This window comes from Ipomoea nil, unplaced genomic scaffold, assembly GCF_001879475.1.
Source record: "Ipomoea nil cultivar Tokyo-kokei standard unplaced genomic scaffold, Asagao_1.1 scaffold1259, whole genome shotgun sequence".
In the NCBI taxonomy this organism is placed as follows: Eukaryota; Viridiplantae; Streptophyta; class Magnoliopsida; order Solanales; family Convolvulaceae; genus Ipomoea; species Ipomoea nil.
Window position 1 is genome coordinate 283,342 of NW_017617687.1, and position 20,103 is coordinate 303,444.

The 20,103-nt window shown below is 31.2% G+C and overlaps 1 protein-coding gene and 3 long non-coding RNA genes across 4 annotated transcripts in view; 3 read left to right on the forward strand and 1 right to left on the reverse strand.

The window, feature by feature from the left end:
- LOC109184375 overlaps nt 1–20,103 on the reverse strand; it is a 55,703-nt gene that overhangs the window by 35,047 nt on the left and 553 nt on the right. The gene's annotated exons all lie outside the window — the stretch shown is intronic.
- Nucleotides 68–19,645, forward strand: LOC109184376. Its single transcript, XR_002054763.1, has 4 exons — nt 68–79; nt 18,760–18,767; nt 19,009–19,010; nt 19,387–19,645. It is a non-coding gene; the product is annotated as an uncharacterized LOC109184376 (long non-coding RNA).
- On the forward strand, nt 6,134–12,455 carry LOC109184369 (TMV resistance protein N-like). The gene is made up of 5 exons (XM_019334363.1): nt 6,134–6,735; nt 7,166–8,246; nt 10,547–10,828; nt 10,962–11,741; nt 11,910–12,455. Exons 1-5 carry the CDS (start codon nt 6,248–6,250, stop codon nt 12,432–12,434), a joined length of 3,156 nt encoding a protein of 1,051 aa, XP_019189908.1. The 5' UTR covers nt 6,134–6,247; the 3' UTR covers nt 12,435–12,455.
- LOC109184373 lies at nt 17,857–18,495 on the forward strand. The gene is made up of 3 exons (XR_002054760.1): nt 17,857–18,104; nt 18,357–18,373; nt 18,415–18,495. It is a non-coding gene; the product is annotated as an uncharacterized LOC109184373 (long non-coding RNA).

The following is a 20,103-nucleotide window of genomic DNA, read 5'->3' on the forward strand; positions in this document are numbered from 1 at the left end:
GGGGGGGGGTACCTGTGGGATAATGCTCCGCCGCACCAGCCGTCGGGGTTGCATCGCCGTGAATCTCCATCGTCACCATGTACGTAACCAGCACAGTCGGAGTTCAATATGTCAGCGGGGTGGTGATCGAAAATATAGGGGGAACATTCATAACTGGAGTCGTATTCCTACATAAACAGAAATACAAATTTGCAAGAGTAATTAACACGCGTGCCGGTGTACCGTAGCGGGCTGGACGTTCACCGTGGGCTGACGGATACAAAAAATCAATGCGCCAGATGAGTGCACATGTTCACACAAAAAGAAGTGGTTTGCACCAGAAAACCACCCTCTATATATATATATATATATATATATATATATATATATATATATATATATATATATATATATATATATATATATATATATATATATTAGGGCGTAATAATATATTTAATTTAATATTCAATATAATAATAATAATGATGATGTAATAAAAGTAAAATTATATTAGAAAGTAATGATTTAATATAAAACTTTACCAATAAATGTAAACACAATAAATGTATTCATATTGCTAATCTCATTTGACTAATTATTATTTTTATTTTTATTATTACTATTATTATTATTATTATTTTTCATTATTATTACTATTATTATTACTATTATTATTATTATTATTATTATTATTATTAAATAATAATAAATAATTATTAGACAAAGTTTAAGATTGTCAGAATTATGAAGAAGGTTTAATAAGAATAATAAGTATTATTAAGGTAAGTACTTATTTTGTTTATTATTATTATTATTGGTAAGTAATTATTATTATTAAATAATTATTAGACAAAGTTTAGGCTGAACTTATCCCTGCAAATATCTCCTATTCTCAAAAACGGGTCCCACTTTCACATTATCCCATTTGCAAATCATCTACTATTCACACTACATCCCTGCAAATCCAATCAACCTTCAAAAGTGCATCCCAATTTCACATCACTTTAAAAAATTAATATTTTTTTCTTCATAAATATTATTTTGTCTTCAACATTATTAATTTATATCAATATATAAATTATATTTAAATAGTAAATATAACAAATTTGAAAATAACTAATTACGTATGTATGTATTAATGGAAAAACTAAATGTATGTATTAATGAATTAATTTACATATATTAATGAATGTACGTATATCAGTCTTTCAAAAAAAAAAAAATATGTATATCAATATAATTTTTAGACACGTATGATGAAATTAATTTGTATGCATATTGTATTTCTAAATCAATGAAATATTATGTACTCTTTTAATATATTATTTTATTAAAAATTTATTACATATTAAATAAATAGAAAACCTAATACGGCAACAAAACAAACTAAACAAACAAAATAAAAAAGTCCTAAAATATAAAAACTAAATAAAACAAACAAAATAAAAAAAATAAAATAAAAAAAAAGTATGGTTGCAAGTTTGCAAGCAGAACAAACTTGCAATCCAACTCACTATTAAGAAAAAAAACATAGCTGGTACTTTCCATGTCATCTTGCAATGGACAAGTTTGCTGGGGTAATGCCAGCCTGAATTATGGAGAGTGTTTAATAATAACAATAAGTATTATTATGGTAAGTACTTATGTTGTTTATTATTATTATTACTATTGGTAAGTTATTATTATTATTATTAAATAATTATTAGACAAAGTTTAGGATTGTCAGAATTATGGAGATGATTTAATAAGAATAATTAGTATTATTAAGGTAAGTAATAATAATTTTCTTTCTATAAGAATAATTAGTATTATTAAGGTAAGTATTATTATTATTATTATTATTATTATTATTATTATTATTATTATTATTATTGTTATTGTTATTGTTATTGTTATTGTTATTGTTATTGTTATTGTTATTGTTATTGTTATTGTTATTATTATTATTATTATTATTATTATTATTATTATTATTATTGCTTTCACACTTTGGAGGGAAAACTTTTTTGCCAATCATTTTGCTTTAATATATATAGAGATAGAGATGATATAAAATTTAAATTTAAATTTTGTATGTTATGAAAATAGATCCTTGACCAAATATATAAAAGTCCAACTATATTATTATATTGTACATTTTAACATCTTTTATTTTTTTCTATTTTAAATTTTAAATTCATATTAACAAAAAAAATTCCGTGCAACATACGGGTAAAACACTATATTTTTAAAATTAAAATTTGATAAATATTATAAATAATTAGTAAAATATCATTTCTGTTTATAATAATTAAAGAGAATAAAATAAATAATTCAAATATTTGAACCAATGATTTCAAAATGAAATTAATATACCGTTTACAAATAAATATAGCATGATTAGATTTACTTTAATTAGTTTAATTTCCTTAATGAAATGACTTTTCTCTATCAATTTTTGATGGGAGACTAAGGGAGCAACAATTATATTGTCCAAAATAACAGACACTATAGTGTATCTAAACTGACACTGTCTCACATATTATTTTTTATTATATTATCAAATGAAATTGCACTTGAATTAAAATGAAATTGTAGTTGTGGTGAAATGAAACTGCAGTGTATACAAAATAAAACTGAATACTAATTTCACATATTTGAGTGTATAATGTCCAGTGAAACTGTAGTTATATCAAAATGATATTGTAGTTTTGTTGAAAAGAAACTGCAGTGCATATTTGATGCTTGGACCATAATGCATTATAGACCGCGGTCCACAGTATAATTTGCCCTAAGGGAGTGTTTGGGTTGCTAGAAAATATTTCAAAATAAAAATACTTAATAATTAAAATTAATTTTAAAATTTTATTTTAACCCCTCATAACATGTGTAAATCTTATATTTTTAAAAAATACAATTTGATAAATATCACTAATTAATTAGTACAATATCATTTCTGTTTATAATAATTAAAGAAAAATAAATAGTTCACATATGTGAACGGTGAACCAATGATTTTAAAATGAAATTAATATACAGTTACAAATTAAATAAATATAACATGGTTAGATTTATTTTAATTATTTTTAATTTTCCTAATGAAATGACTTTTCTTTATCCGTTTTTGATGGTAGGCTAAGGGAGTGTTTGGGTTGCTGGAAAATATTTTAAAAATAAAAATACTTTCTAAAAAATGATTTTAAAATATTTTTTAACCCCTCATAACATGTGTAAATCTTATATTTTTAGAAATACAATTTGATAAATATCATAAATTAATTAGTACAATATCATTTCTGTTTATAATAATTCAAGAGAATTTAAATAATTCAAATATGTGAACCATTGATTTCAAAATAAAATTAATATACAGTTACAAATTAATATAGCATGATTAGATTTACTTTAATTAATTTTAATTTCCTTAATGAAATGATGTTTCTTTATTAGTTTTTGATGAGAGACTAAGTGAGTGTTTGAGTTGCTTAAAAGTATTTTAAAAATAAAAATACTTACTAATTAAAAAAAATTAAAATATTTTTAACCCTTAAACATGCGAAAATTTTATATTTAAAAAAAAAAGATACAATTTTGATAAATATCATGAATTAATTATTGCCATATCATTTATGTTTACAATGAGAATAATTAAAGAAAAAAATAACTAATTCAAATATGTGAACCAATGATTTCAAAATGAAATTAATATACAGTTACAAATAAATATAGCATGATTAGATTTATTTTAATTAGTTTTAATTTCCTTAATGAAATGACTTTTCTTTATCAGTTTTTGATGAGAGACTAAGGGAGTGTTTGGGTTGCTGAAAAATATTTTAAAAATAAAAATAATTTTAACATATTTTTTTAACCCCTAAACATGTGAAAATTTATATTTTAAAAAAGATACAATTTGATATATCATAAATTAATTATTGCAATATCATTTATGTTTACAATAATGAGAATAATTAAAGAAAAAATAAATAATTCAAATATGTGAATCAATGATAAATAAAATCTCTAAAGTGACAGCACCGCATGCGTACATCTATATATCGATCCAACTATTAATTTTAATAATTATTTTGCTCAAATTCAAGCAATGATAACATAAAAACACATAAACGATCCTAAGCATATATATCTTTAATTGCACTATATAATATTTGATGTTTTAATTTAAATAATTATATATCGATCTAAATATTCTTAATATATTACAACAAATCAATTCCGTGTATCACACGGGCGAAAATACTAGTAAAGTATAAAAATATTAATCGAACTCAACCTAAATACTCATATGAAATTTACATTTAAATTGATAAGCATTTTCTTTTCTTTCCTCCTATCGTTTTTCTCTAGAGCTCTTCTTTTCTCACATACTTTACCATTTTATCTACAAATTTAATGCGGGTGGCTAAAATTGCATTACAAATACATAAACGGTCATGTTGAGATCAATAAAAATTTTAAAATAGTCATCCAATCTAATTTTAGTTGCAGTGCTTTAAATGCTATTCGAATTACTTTTGTTATGGTCAACTAACAATAGAGTAGATGTGGTTTAAGTTCCAGTGTGGGTGAATGCTTCTCGTGCGATTGTGCGGGTGATTAATGTGTGTGAGTTTTGTACTTAGTGTGCATGAGTCTTGTGCTTAAGGTGTGTGAGGTTTGTGCTTAATGTGCGTGAGTGTGTAATGCTTAATGTGTGTGAGTTTTGTACTTAAGGTGCATGAGTCTTGTGTCTAATGTGCGTGAGTTGTGTGCTTAATGTGCGTGAGTGTGTACTTAATGTGAGTTGTTTGTTGAAACTTTAAAATGCATGAGTTTTGTGCTTAAGGTGTGTGAGTCTTGTGCTTAAGGTGCATTAGTTTTGTACTTAATGTGCGTGAGTATGTGCTTAATGTAAGTTGTTGTTAAAACTTAAGTGCATGTGTTTTTGTGCTTAAGGTGCATGAGTTTTGTGCTTAAGGTGAGTGAGGGTTGTGCTTAAGAGGCGTGACTTTTGTGCTTAAAGTGTGCGAATTTGTGTTAAAACTCACGCACATTAATAAGCACAAACCTCACGCACCTTAATATGATGTCGGTTATTTGATATAACCGATGTCGTATGTATTTAAAAAAATAATAAAAAATAATTTTAAATATTTAACGTCGGATTTTATAAAATCCGACGTTAAAATGGTGACGTTAAAACCGTTTTCTGTAGTACTGTAAGCACAATACATCACGCACACTAAGTACAAAACTCACGCACATTTATCACCCGCACAACCGCTGCCCCCACTCACCCCACCCCCACCCCATATATAGCCCTTGTATGTATATATGTGTGTGTGTGTGTGTGTGTGTGTATATATATATATATATATATATATATATATATATATATATATATATATACATGTTTAGATATAAATATAAAAAAAAAACAGATAAGAGTACACAATAGGTGAGCTGGGCAAGATGGCAAGGTGCGTGCTTAATGCTAGGAAGTGTCTTTTTTTTTAAATATATATAACTTCTTTTATATTAATAATGAGATGTGTAATTTATAATGTGTTTTCTATTTGAATTATTTTATCAAATCAGTTATGTTTCATATTTTGTTATGAGTATTTTATTTTTCATATTTTATTTTATCAAATTATTTAGTTATGTTTCATATTTTATTTTTCGCCTACATCTAATAATATTTAATTATTTATGACTATATTAAGTGTTTCATTGTTTTTTAAACTATAATGTTTCGCCCCCACTAGACAAAATTTCTGGGTCCACCACTGACCACACGGGAAGCTATAATCGCACCTGAATCCTTCCCGAATAGACGTTGATTATTTTGAAACCTAGCTTTAAAATTAAAATTTTGTATCACTTGTTTTATTTAATTATTGTGACATGTCATAATTTCCTTCTCAGGAATTTTTTTTTTTTTTTTGTTATTTTGTAACTCAGAATTTACATTCTCTAATGATTCTGAAAGCAAGAAACTAAAGATTAAAATTAGTTTGACTTACGTTAGAAACTTATAGTAGTTACTAACAGGGAGGAAAAAAAAAAAAAAAACGCGTACGGTGACGTAGGTACCCAGGATGCGCAATTGCTATAGGAAATTTCCCATCTTTAATTTAGACTTAGCTTTCTCTTCCCAGGCCCTCAATAATTTCCTCTTTCCCTTTATAAATTCAAGTCCTTCAATTCACAGCTACTCATCTAGCTGCACTCTCAACTTTTGTAGCTTAATTTCCTTTACTTTACTCACTTCATCTGTCCATCCATGTCAACCCCAACTATTGGTCTTCAATCTCTCCCTTGGGAGTATGATGTATTCTTGAGTTTCCGAGGCGTGGACACTCGCAAAACCTTCACCGGTCATCTTTATTCTGCATTGCATCATGCCAAAATTCGCACATTCATAGACGATGAGGAACTCAAAAAGGGAGAATATCTCGCGCCTGAATTCACCAGAGCAATCCAAAGTTCGAGAATCTCTATGATAATCTTGTCAAAAAATTATCCCTCATCTAAGTGGTGCCTTGAGGAGCTGGTGCAAATCCTTGAGTGCAAGGAGAAGGGAAAACAGTTAGTTTTTCCTATTTTTTATGGCGTTGATCCTTCTGAAGTGCGCAATCAACGTGAGGTCTATGGGATGGCCTTGACAGAGCATGAAAAAAAAATTGAAGGAAATAAGATACAGAAATGGAAAGATGCTCTCACTAAAGTTGGAAACATGTCGGGTTGGCATTTGCAAGGAATCGCCAGTGAGTATTGCTTTCTCATTTTCTTTAATTTGGACTATTCTTAATTTTTTGATCAATTATATATCATATATATTTTTTCATTTTTAATCCTCAACTTTGAAATTGAACAAACACGATTTTTTTCCATTCATATTGAATTACGTGTGCACTTTAATTAATTAGTTTTATTCATTCAGCATTTATTATTGCATGTTATTTACTGTAGCATTTTGAAGTTAGTTAATTAATTGATTGGTTAGCAAGTGTGTTATTGTTATATGCTTCTGTTATAACCTAGCTAGATGCACTTTTGTTGGAATTTGGGCTTTAATTTTCTACTTAATTATTATTGAAGGTTAGCAAGTGTGTTATTGTTATATGCTTTTGTTATAACCTAGCTAGATGCACTTTTGTAGGAATTTGGGCTTTAATTTTCTACTTAATTATTATTGAAGGTGTGAATCAAAATTCATTGATGAAATTATCAACAAAGTCAAATCGGTAGTAAAGCGAGTACCCATGTATGTTTCCAATTATGTGGTTGGACTTGAATCTCAAGTTGAGCACGTGGTCCGTTCCATGTGGGGGGAGGAGGACAATAGTGTTCGCATGATTGGAATATATGGGGTAGATGGTATGGGAAAGACTACTCTTGTCCAAGTTCTCTATAACAAATTTTTTGGGTATTTTGAGAGGATTTGCTTTCTTGAGATAAGTTCAGAAGTTTCCGCGATAAGAATTTTACAAGAAAGGTTTCTTAGAAAACTTCTTAACAGGGACATTAATGTTGACAGTGTGGGTGAAGGTATGATGACTATAAAAAATTGGCTTCAAACAAAAAAGTGTCTCATTGTTCTTGATAATCTAGAGGACATAGACCAATTTAAGGCACTATGTGGAGAACGAGATTGGTTTGGTGCCGGAAGTAGAATTATTTTAACAACCCGAGATGCACAGTTGTTGAATGAATTGGAAAAAGGTGAACAATATGAAATCAAGGCATTGGATCGTGGGCAGTCCTTGCAGCTCTTTAGTCATCATGCATTTAAATGGTGTTTTTTACTAAAAGAAGATTATACTGAGATTTTAGATGACATGGTGGCTTATTGTGAGGGAATCCCATTAGCTCTTGAAGTGATAGGGGCTTCTTTGTATAATAAATCAAAGGAGGAATGGATGGATACTTTTGAGAAATTGAAGAAAATTCCTAATAAGAAAGTTATAACTAAACTCAAAATTAGTTTTGATGAACTTCCAGATGATAATATAAAATCTCTCTTTCTTGATCTTGTTTGTTTCTCCCGTGAAGTTTCCATGGAGACAATTGATAGCTTGGGGTATTTCTCTCACAATGAAATTCAAGGTTTGGTTGACAAATGCTTGATAAAACTTATGGGATGCCGGATTAGTATGCATAGCTTAATTCAAAAGATGGGAAGAGAAATTATTTGTCTAGAATCACCCAAAAATCCAGGTGAACGTAGTAGATTGTGGTGTTCTAATGATATTCATGATGTGCTTAACGGACGACATAAGGTAATGATTCTGTTAATTTATTTGTCTCATTATTCTTAGTATACATCAATCTTATTATGTCAACCTTGGTATTTAAGCTCTTCCTTATCACAATGAAGAGATTCTTTTCCTCTCAGTTTTGTGTGGTTTACTCTGCTCATATAATTACATTTGAGTCACACATTTGATAAAAATTTCGAACATAATCCAGTTTATTGAATATGACTATATATATTTACCACGAGTTAATTTCTTTATAATTTCTAATGAGGATACAAGACATTGAATTTGTTTTAGTTTCCATGCTCTTCTAACGTATAAATCTATAAATCTTGCTATATTATAATTTTCAATTGTAAATACGTGTAATTATTTGAGCTCTTTCAAGTCTCAATGTCTCATACATATATAGAAATAATCAATATAATAAAATTTTTATTATTCCTGGAATTATATTGATTATATATTATATACAAAGAAATGCTATTATATATAATGTAGATTGCAAAATAGGCTGCTGCAAATTCAATTATATGTAATGTCGTTTTAAAATGGAAAGATATATAGCGTCTTAGTTGGTGAACAACAAAATTTACTACTCACTATTATGGAGCATTAATTATTTATATTTTGTTTTCTTATAATGAAATTCAAAGGGATACAATTCTAAACTTCAAGTTAATTTTAAAATTTAAAGTGTCCTATAATTGAAAACTAGATTCATTTTATATGGTATTTATTTTGATATAATCTTGATCTGTGAAGATTATACACTACTTTTTTGCTCAATTTAGTGGAAATAACTATATATTTACCACATGTAGTTAATTTCTAATTAATGAGGTTACATGACACAAAACCATACCATTGCTTTAGTTTCCATGCTCTTCTAGTGTATGAATCTACAACTCGATATATTATAATTTTCACCTGTAAATATATATTATTATTTGAGCTCTTTCAAGTCTCTTATACAAAAATAATCAATAACAGTTTTATTATTCATCAAATTGATTATATATATTTACAAAGAAATACTATTATATATAATGTAGGTTGCAAGATAGGCTGCTGCAAATTCAATTATGGCCCTGTTTGGTAAAAAAGGGTAAAAAATTGGTCTATAGGTCAATTTTGGCTTATTTGACCACTATTAATTGTTTGATTTAGTTAAAATATCAATATAAGTGTTTGGTTAATTAGCTTTTTGTAATTCTAAAATGCTAAAATTCAAAAAGCTACTCCAAACAACTTTTTCAATTAACTTTTTCAAAAAAAGAAATTATACCAAACAGTTATCAACTAACAGCTAATTTATCAAACACTTTTCTACAACAGCTAATGTTATCAACTAGTTATACCCTTTAATTAACACAATCAGCTAACAGCTAATATCCATTTACCAAATAGGGCTGTAATGTTGTTTTAGAACTGGAAGATATGTAGCGTCTCATAGTTGGTGACCAACAAAATTTACTACTCACTATTATGGAGCATTAATTGTTTATATTTTGTTTTGTTATAATGAAATTCATTATATACCAAATTTTGCTTACATCATTCTCTCATATCTTGGCTCTGTTTGGCAGAGCTTATTTAGGAGCTTATAACTTATTTTAAACTCTTAATAAGTTATAAGCTCTGTTTGGTAATGTTCCCAAAATAAGCTCCTAGCTTAAAATAAGAGCTTATTTTGGAATGCTACTTTAGGTAGCGTTTCAAAATAAGCTCATAGCTTCCTAACTTTTTTTCATCTTTATCCTTATTATTTTAAAGAAATGACATAATTTACCCTTCCCAATTAAATCCCTTTTTCTCTTCTCCTTTATCCGCAACTTTCACCGCAAATATTATTATTATTCCGCAAATATTATTATTATTATTATTATTATTATTATTATTATTATTATTATTATTATTATTATTATTATGAGATTTGCAACAATATTGCTACTTCATTATGAGATGCTAAATCATGATTATGCTAATAGTTTTATTTCAAAATGTTAATTTTTTTTTAAAGACAAAATGTTAAATTTTAATATGTAAACAAACTAATTTAAATATTATGAAGATGTCCTTTTTAGTCTTTTTACATTTATCACCTTATCAAAAAGCTATTTTTACCAAACACTTCCAATCATAGCAGCTAGCTTAACAGCTCTTCAGTTTTCAGCTCCGAGCTTATACCTTTTCAGCTTTCAGCTCCTTTTCAGCTAGGTTTGCCAAACAGAGCCAAGTTACGTTCAATTAAAATAGCTATTTATTTACTAAGCAAAATAGTGTATGTGTTTTGTTAACTAATTTGTTTTTATGTGCAGGGTACGGAAAAGATTGAAATGATTGTATTAAACTCTTCACGGGAAAATAGAGAGTACAAATACAATACAAAAGCATTTAAGGACATGAAGAATTTAAGATTTCTTCAAATTGATGGAATCCACTTGGAAGGAAACTTTAAACATCTACCACGCAAGACACTTATATGCTTGCAATGGAATCAATGTCCTTTGAAATATATTCCATCCGGTTATTTGTTTGAGAAGCTCGTGAAGCTGGAAATGCAATGGAGCAACATAAAAGAATTTGGAGCCCCACTAAAGGTAATTTGGCAATACTTTTTTCTATTTAATAGCTCTTTGCTTATAATAAAATTGTTAAAGACTACAGTAACTTCTAATTCAAATTTTTTTAATTTGTTTCTATGGCTTTTATTTGTTGAATCCATTGAAATAGTATTTTCCATGTCTTGAGTCTTTGGATCTTGGAGGGTGTAAATATCTCACGAGGACTCCAAACTTTAGCGGTGCTAAAAATCTTCGTAAGCTATCATTTATGGAATGCTCAAGTTTGGAGAAGGTGCACTCTTCTATTGGAGACCTGAGGATGCTAGTTGAATTAGATTTGAGTTATTGTGAAAGGCTGAAGAAACTTCCAAAGAAGTTTTGGCATTGGCAGTTGAGATCAGCAGAAGATCCATCATCATCAGTGTGTTATTCCTCAAAAATAAAAGAATTGGGTGAAAATTCGGGGATGTTAACCTCACTTCGAATTTTGAACTTACATAGAACCAATATTCACAACCTGCCCGCCAACACTACCTCTCATTTGTTAAAGCCTCCTAAATCAATCCCAAATTTGTGGAGGAGTTTCTTCCAGAATGACCACCTCAAACTAATCCCACAATTTCCTCCTAATCTTAAGCATATTAGCTTATACAAATGCAAAAACTTGAAAGTAGTCTCAGCAACATTTCCTACTTGCCTTGAGCGGATTTTTTTATATGGCTGCACAAACCTAAAAATGCTGCTTGAACTTCCTCAAAATCTCCAATCTCTTTCTGCTATCAATTGTGAGTCGCTGGAAACAGTATACTTACCAAAGATGTTGAAATATGTGAATCTCACCCATTGCAAAAAATTAAAGGAGATTCAAGGCTGGGAGAATGCTCAATTTTTAACTGGAATCGAATTAAGAGGTGTTCCCAATATCAAGTTATCAGAAATCATAAATAAGGTAGATATACCTCTCTTCTCTATCTCTCTTCAATTTGTGTTATGTACAACATCTTCAATTCTCTCTCTTCAAGTTTTAGTAGGGATTAATACATAAGATAGATATAAGTTGGTGCATCATTTCTACCCAATCTTACTCTTTTCACACTTGTCTGTTTTTCTTATACAGGTTTTAAAAGTTTCCAAGTTGAATTCCAATATTGAATTTGAAGGATATCTTCCAAATAATGAAACTTTGAGTTGGATTAAGTTTGAGGAAAATGGATCATCAATATCTTTCCAATGGCCGCCATTAATATCTAATTTGGAATTCCTTGGAATTTGCATTTGGGTGGGACTACTGTGGCTCAACGCTAAAGATTGTTATAAATACTACGGCACAATTGAAAAGGATGGCTTCACAGTCTGGAGTCGTAGTTGGTATTCATTACTAATTGGAGTCCAAGTCGAATTATTAGAAGAAGGGGAAGATGTTGTTTCATTTGTAGATTTCATTCCACAGGATTGCTTTATAGATATAAAAGCTAGAGAAATCTTTAAAGTTATTCTAGAGGTGAGAGCCGTAGGAAATGTTAATAAAGGTTGGGTGAAGAAAATAAGAGCAGAAGCATTGTATAGAGATAGAGAAAATGGCTTCCTACAATTTGTACCCATTACTAAACTTGAGTCGAACACAGAAGAAAGAAGAAAATGACTTTTGAAGTCCGCCCAAAAATATTCTTTTTTCATAATTTTTTTGTTAATAATATTATTCCAACATTCTGTGTTTGTGCTTATTAATTAATTATTAAGAGCATTATATTTTGTACTTTCAAAGTACTTTTGTGATGATGAATTAGTGAGTTGACTATTTTTCAACAATATTATTTCTTAGATTAAATTTGTGTATAATTTAAATAGAATATGTAAGAAGACTCATTCCACAAGGTAGAGTGAGAAGTTGTTAAGAAGAATTGAAACATGACTTTTTAAGTATGAAAATTAGGTGTAATCTACTCAATCATCTTTTCGGAGATATTATTTTTATGTTTGTCATAATCAGTATTCAGCAGGTGATTATTATTTCTGAGAAATATTAAATAGACTAAATCTTGGGCCCTATATGACAAATACATAAATGCATGCTGAAATGTCTTCGTTAGTTCCTTGATGGCCGGCAATTTATATCATGGATCAAGGTCCACATAGTATTGTGGACCCTAGATTAAAACGATGTTGTTTTGACATTTAAGTGTTAATAGATTCTGTAGTTTCTCGTTTTTCATGTTTCAACACAATTTTTAATTTATTTTAGGTATAGAATCAATACTTTTAAGATACAAAATTTAATAACACGAGACATAAAACTCACAATACAAGACACATACGCATGTTACATATTTATTTATGAATTTACTATCGAAATTGTAAAGTTACCAATTTGGTCCTCGAGGATTTTTCGTGCCCAATTAAGTCATCGACTTTGAAAATGTTAACTGGTTTAGTCTTCCGTTTGTTTTGTTGTTAGACATCCGTTAACTCTGGAACAAATTGGTAATTTTGCTATAGTCAATGGACCATTTCAGTAATTAACTTTCGGAAAAAATGGTGCGTGTAATGACCGAAATTAACATTTACGCGAATTTTTTTTTTTTTTTGGAAATTCGTGAATATTTAATATGTTCAAAATTAGAACTAATTACATTTACGCACCTTAAGCTATAAAACTACCCCCTTAAGTTTTGAACTGATATACCTTAAACTAGAAAAGTGGTGCACCTTAAGCTATAAAACTACGTACGCACTTTAACCTTATAAGGGTGTCGCAGAAAGTAGTATTTTTTTTTTTTTTTTATAAAGAAACCGCTACACTTTAAATAAAAGTGTAGTGTTTTCTGATATATTTATTTATAGTTTATCATCACACTTTTTTTTTTTTTTTTTTTTTTAACTTTACACTACAATTTTATTAAAAGGTGTAGCAAAAACACATGCTTTTATGTTAATTTTTGTAATAGTGGTGGGTAGATAAAAGTGAGTCCAATAAATTATTTAAAGCCCATTCTAAAGTATCCCTTCTAGATTTTGGGTCTGCCTATGTTTGAAGGACTATATGTTTTCTTTTTTTTAGGAGGAAGACCATATGTTATAATTGTATTTTTTTTTTGAATGCTACTGACTTTATTACAAAGATCCAATAATGCATTCACTGAGACTCGAACTCACAACCTCCCATATGGAAGTTTAACCCGGATGCCATCTGAGCACAAGGTGCTTGGCAATCGTATGCATATATACATTTTCATATTTTGATTTCAGTTATTAATTGTTAATTATGGAATGGACAAATTTATTGAGAAGTAAAAGTGTACTCAAAAGTCTAAAGCTTGGAAAATAGCAATCCCAATAGGTCTCTTGGCTTACCGATTATACACCATCAACTAGTTATACACCATCAACTAGTTTATATTATGTTACTCCAGCAATAAAGTTTGTTGTGAATCATAAATAAAAAATTATATTTTAAATATATTAAAAATAAATTATTTATGTACTGAAGGTATAATATTTAATAATATGAAAAATAATATACATTCAATATTCAAATGATCTATTTTCAAATAATGTGCCTTTAATATTTTTAAAATGTTCATTTTATTCATATTCATGGAATAATGATTACTCTAGCTCAATAACACTCATGGACTATAATGATTTGTTCAAATATAAAATAAAAGATATTTGGACAATAACCCATATGAACAATCCTACATGGACAATTGTATACACTTTTGTAGTAAATAAGCAATCGTTATTGTAACACCCCGTGTTACGGCCTCTAACCCAAACTTATTATTTAATTACTTATCCTAAAAAGAGGATTAAAATCCATTAATTAACTAGGGAGGGTCCACCATAGTCCATGGACCCTTATCCCTAAAACCAACCCCCTAGTCCTATAAGAAGTAGAACTAGCAAACCCATACCATCTAGGCCCTAATTAGGACTCTTAGATATATAAATAGGAGCATAGGAGGCACCTAGAAGTCACACCACAATAAATATCACCACACAAGAATTCCCAAGAATTCTCTTATCACCAACGTAGGAGAAATCAAGAAGAAGAGATCTTAGAGAAAGAACCTTCATAGCCAAGGAATCTAATTAAGGCTAAGAGGTAACCCGTGTCTCAACAAAACTTATTTTCTTTGATATAATCTTCTTCTTTGGCTTCTTCTCTATGTTTGTGTCTTGGTAAATCTTTTATGGTGATGATGATATGATCTTGATAATTGATGAGATGATCTTATGTGTTGTTCTTGATAATCTTGATGATTATAAGAGGATCTTAATAATTGTGTGATGTTCTTGATGAATCTTGATGTTCTTGATCTTAAAATATAAACAAAGATTTTGATGATTTGAATATGATTAGAGCCCTAGGGTGAATTGAGAATTTCGTATTGTGATATTCTTGGTATATTTGGGTGGAATTTCGCATGTTCGGGTGTTATTTATGTTTAGAAGTCATGTTAAGGATATGTTCAATATGATTCTTGGTTTTAATCCATTATTTGACTACGTGGTGTCGTCGTTTGTGTTTAAAAGTGTCTAAACATGGTTTCGGGTTCCACGAAGGATCCCGAGATCTATATTTTGAAAAAGAGTCAGTGGGGGTAGGGGGACCCGCCACCTACTCGCTGCCCGAATTGGCCTCACCGGCAGCGAGCAGCCGGCGGGCAGCCGACGGATGGTCCTCCACCCGCCGGCCACCCGCTGGATTTTTCCCACCTTGGGATTTTGGCTTCCCCGTTTGATGTTCCCCGATCCTCGTGGTGTCCCGACGGACTTCGTTTATCGTGCCTAACTCTAGTTTGATTATTCGGGTACCGTTCGTAGGATAAAAGAGTCTTGTGTTTTGCATGCTAGTTGAATTGGTACCCCGTTGACCTAGGAGAAAGATGCATGAGCCCTGAGGGTATTTCCCAGTATGTGGATGACCATGCATAGGTTTCTTTATACGTTTTCTCCCATTTCCCAATGTGTTAATGTGAATTGCATGTGCTTGCTACGTGATATATGTGCATGACTCTTGGCTGCGGTCAAGTTGGTTCTCATAGGCTGCAGTCCACCGACTGAGCTCGTCAGCGGTGTGTAGGGATGCAGTTCACCAAGTGGGCCTCGTGTGCTATAGTCCACCGACTGAACGCGTCAGCGGTGTGTAGGGCTACGAGCCACGAGGAAGGCCATAGTCCACCGACTGAGCTCGTCAGCGGTGTGTAGGGCTATGGTCGGCTGCGATCCACCGACTGAGCTTGACAGCGGTGTGTAGGATTGTAGTCCCCAAAAGAAGGTCATAGTCCACCGACTGAACCCCTCAGCGGTGTGTAGGGTTATGATCGGCTACGATCCACTAACTGAGCTCGCCAGCGGTGTGTAGGGTCGTAGTCCCCAAAAGAGGATCACAGTCCACCGACTGAACGCGTCAGCAGTGTGTAGGACTGTGGTCCGCCGTTGAATGCATCGACGGTCTATACAATTGGCTGCGGTCAATTCCTTCATGCTGTGGTATGAGGTAGGGTGCTGCAGGGCTGTGTTAGCGCTATATGCGCTGACCCTCATGTATGGGCATGCGATTGGTCCTGTGGCGCCACCAAAGTATGCTTGTGTGACAAAGATATTGATTGAATGATGATGTGAATATATGAAAGTAAACTGTGACCTTAGATACAAATATTGATATATGATGTTGTCTCTATATAATTGATTATCATTGTTGAATGTGCTTATCCCTATCTGTCGAGTCTAATCCTGGTTTTAAAGCTAGAGTCTCCTAATTATATATCTTCCTGCTTCAAAATGGTTTCCCTATATCTATGTATATATATTTACCTATATTGTATTTTAACGCGTTAGAGTGGGTTACCAGCATTATTCGCTGAACAGATATATTTGGCTTTCAAGCACAGATGATTAGCCACCGGAGCACGCTAGAGGACCTCAGCTTAGATAGTTAGTCTTTCCTTTCGGCCTGCCTGCCTTGATGATGTAAAAGCATTGTTTGAGGATAGTTAGTTGATGTAGCCTGTGCATCTGAGTTCTCCAGCTCAGATGTGGCATAACACCCTAGACCCTTATGCTCTATTTGGAATTAATTAATAGAATTGCCTTCATATTATAAGATTGAAAAGTTTTAAAATTTTCGGGGTGTTACAGTTATGCTATGGACTCGTGTCCAGCATGCACGGTGAACACGGTAACAGTGCCGTTAGTGGCACCGTTATCTTCCACTTTTTTTTTAAAAAAAATTCCAGTCCGCTTCGTTATAGGTGTATATGTTCATAAGTTTATCACTAGATGTTCATAATTGTAAGTTCATAATGTCAGAGCTCTGTGTTCATAATTCCATAACTGTACATTCATACTTCCATAACTGTACATTCATAATTCCGTAACTATACATTCATACTTTCATAACTGTACATTCATAATTCCGTAACTATACATTCATAATTCAATAACTGTAAATTCATAATTTTTGAAGCTCTATGTTCACAATTTTAGAGCTCTATGTTCATAATTTTATCACTATATGTTCATATTGTAAGTTCATAATGTCAGAGCTCTGTGTTCGTAATTCCATAACTGTGTTAAACATTACAACACCAATAATCTGCTTAGACTGATAATAAATTATAATTCAATATATGTTTTTAATTTCTGTTGCTTTTTGTTAATTGAATTGATCAAAACAGTATTTTCTTTGTCTGGAGTCTTTGGATTTCTCTGACTGCTTTCATCTCACAAGGACTCCGAACTTTAGTGGCTAACAAAATCTCCGTAAGTTATCATTTATAGGATGCTTTAGTTTGTTAAAGGTGCATTCTTCCATCGGAGAATTGGGGAAATTAGTTTCTTTAAGTTTTGTTTGCTGTCAAAAGTTAAAGAAATTTCCAAAGAACGTCAGCCATTTGCGGTCACTGCAAGATCTTCATATATTCTATTCATCAGAACTTGAAGTATCCCCTGAAATTTTTGGAAATTTAACCTCATTACAAAGTCTAAGTCTTGAACATACCCTTTGTTATGGGGTGCTCTCCTACCTGTCTCATTTGTTCAACCTTGAATCAGTTAAGTTGAATTTATGCAAGAACCAAGAAGTACTCCAACTTCCTCACACTGTTGAAGTGGTCAGATTGCATGATTGTGTCAATTTGAAAATGATCCAAGAGCTTCCACTTAACCTTAGGAGTATTTATTTAGATAGTTGCAAAAGTCTTAAAATGCTTCCAAAACTTCCTCCAAATCTTGAGGATATTACTTTAGATGGCTGTTAAACCCTTGAAATGCTCTCGGAACTTCCTCTCAATCTTAAGACAATTAGGTTATCTAGTAGTGGAAGTCTTAAAATACTTCCCATACTTCCTCCCAATCTTACGGCGATTTGTTTAGGTGGTTGTGGAATTTTTGAAATGCTTCCAGAACTTCCTCCAAATCTTGTGTATATTACTTTAGATGGCTGTGAAAACCTTGAAATGCTCCGGAAACTTCCTCTAAATCTTGAGTATATTACTTTAGATGGCTGTGAAAACCTTGAAATGCTCCTAGAACTTCCCCTCAATCTTAAGAAAATTAGGTTATCTAGTTGCAAAAGTCTTAAAATGCTTCGAAAACTTCATCCCAATCTTAGGGAGATTTATTTAGGTGGTTGTGGAAATTTTGAAATGCTTCCAGAACTTCCTCCAAATCTTGAGTATATTACTTTAGGTGGCTGTGAAAATCTTGAAATGCTCCCGGAACTTCCTCTCAATCTTGAGAGAATTAGTTTATCTAGTTGCAAAAACCTTAAAATGCTTCCAAAATTTCCTCCCAATGTTACTGAAATCTTCTTAGATGATTGCGAAAACCTGAAATTGCTCTCAGAACTTCCACCAAAACTTCAAGATCTTAAGGTTCAAAATTGTGAGTTGATTGAAAAAGTATCAAACTTATCAAATTGTACGGGGTTGCGTTATTTCCATCTCGTTGGTTGAAAAAAGTTGAAGGAGTTTAAAGGTTGGGAGAATCTTCATTCCCTAAGGACAATGGTGTTCGGAGGTGATCCCCATTCCGATTTCTCAGAAAGCATTAAAGAGGTACATATGTTTTTCCCGCTCTTCAATTTATGTAATTTCTATCCATTAATTCTTACTATTGTCACATATGTTTGATTTCCTTTCATAAGTTTTAAAATGCTCCAAGAATTCCAATGGTCTTCTTGCTTGTAATGAAATTCCTGGTTAGATTAGATGTCATAAAGAAAAATCATCAATATCATTTCAATGTCCATAATCCAATTTGAAGAATAATACATTGGAATTTTATGGATTTGTTTTTTTGGTTGTGTTGAATCCGGCTCCACTACTCCCACCACTTTATTGTTATTATGGCATCAAAATTGAAATGCATCATTCCAAAGACTTCCTAGAAACATGGTATTTTTATCGTGGTCCGATCCAATTAGAAGTGGAAGGAATTACATTTTTACATGTCATTATAGCTAATTATCTTTACGATTATGATGGGTATGGAGATATAAAAGCCGGAGATATCATCAAAGCTACACCTATAATTGAAGTTTATGAAGGATTCTACAAAGATGGGAATATATCATTTGGTGAAGCAAGTTTGGAGAAAGAAATAAGAGTTAAAGCAAGTGTGGTGAATAAAATAGGAGTTGAAGCATTATACAGAGATAAAGACGGCTCCCTACAACTTCTACCCCTCACTAAAGTTGGGTAGCTAAAACACTGAGGATGAAGAAGAAGAAGAATTACTGGAAGCGCCAAATATAAGACCCAAAAAGATTTTTTTGTTCATGTTGTGTATGTCTCATACATATTCGAGGATGGTAGGCGTTGAACAGAACGGAGCAGAGTGGAGTGGCGGAGAATCTTTTCGTGGCATTTTGGAATGGAACAGAAGTTGTAATCAAAGTTTTGTTGGAGCAAGATTTGACTGCTGAAAACATGGAGGATTTCTGCAATGAAATTTCCATCCTAAGGTATCTTGTCGTCTCTCTCTCTTTTTTATGTTTTTTCCTTATAGTTATATTATTTCTCTGTGCTTGCACAAAGCGTCCACATCTATCCATGGTTACTGAGTACATGGATATGGGATCACTTTACTATTTCATTCATTTAAGTGGGCAAAAGAAGCTACCCAGCTGGCGAAGGAGACTTAAGATGCTATGTGACCTATGCAGGTGTGTTATTTTTATGTTAAAAAACAATCGTGAAATTATGATGATAGGTTTTGTATTGCAGGCTATTGTTTATTAACTGACTGTTATTTTCTATCTGCGTACTAAGAGGGTTGATGTGCATTCATCGCACGAAGATAGT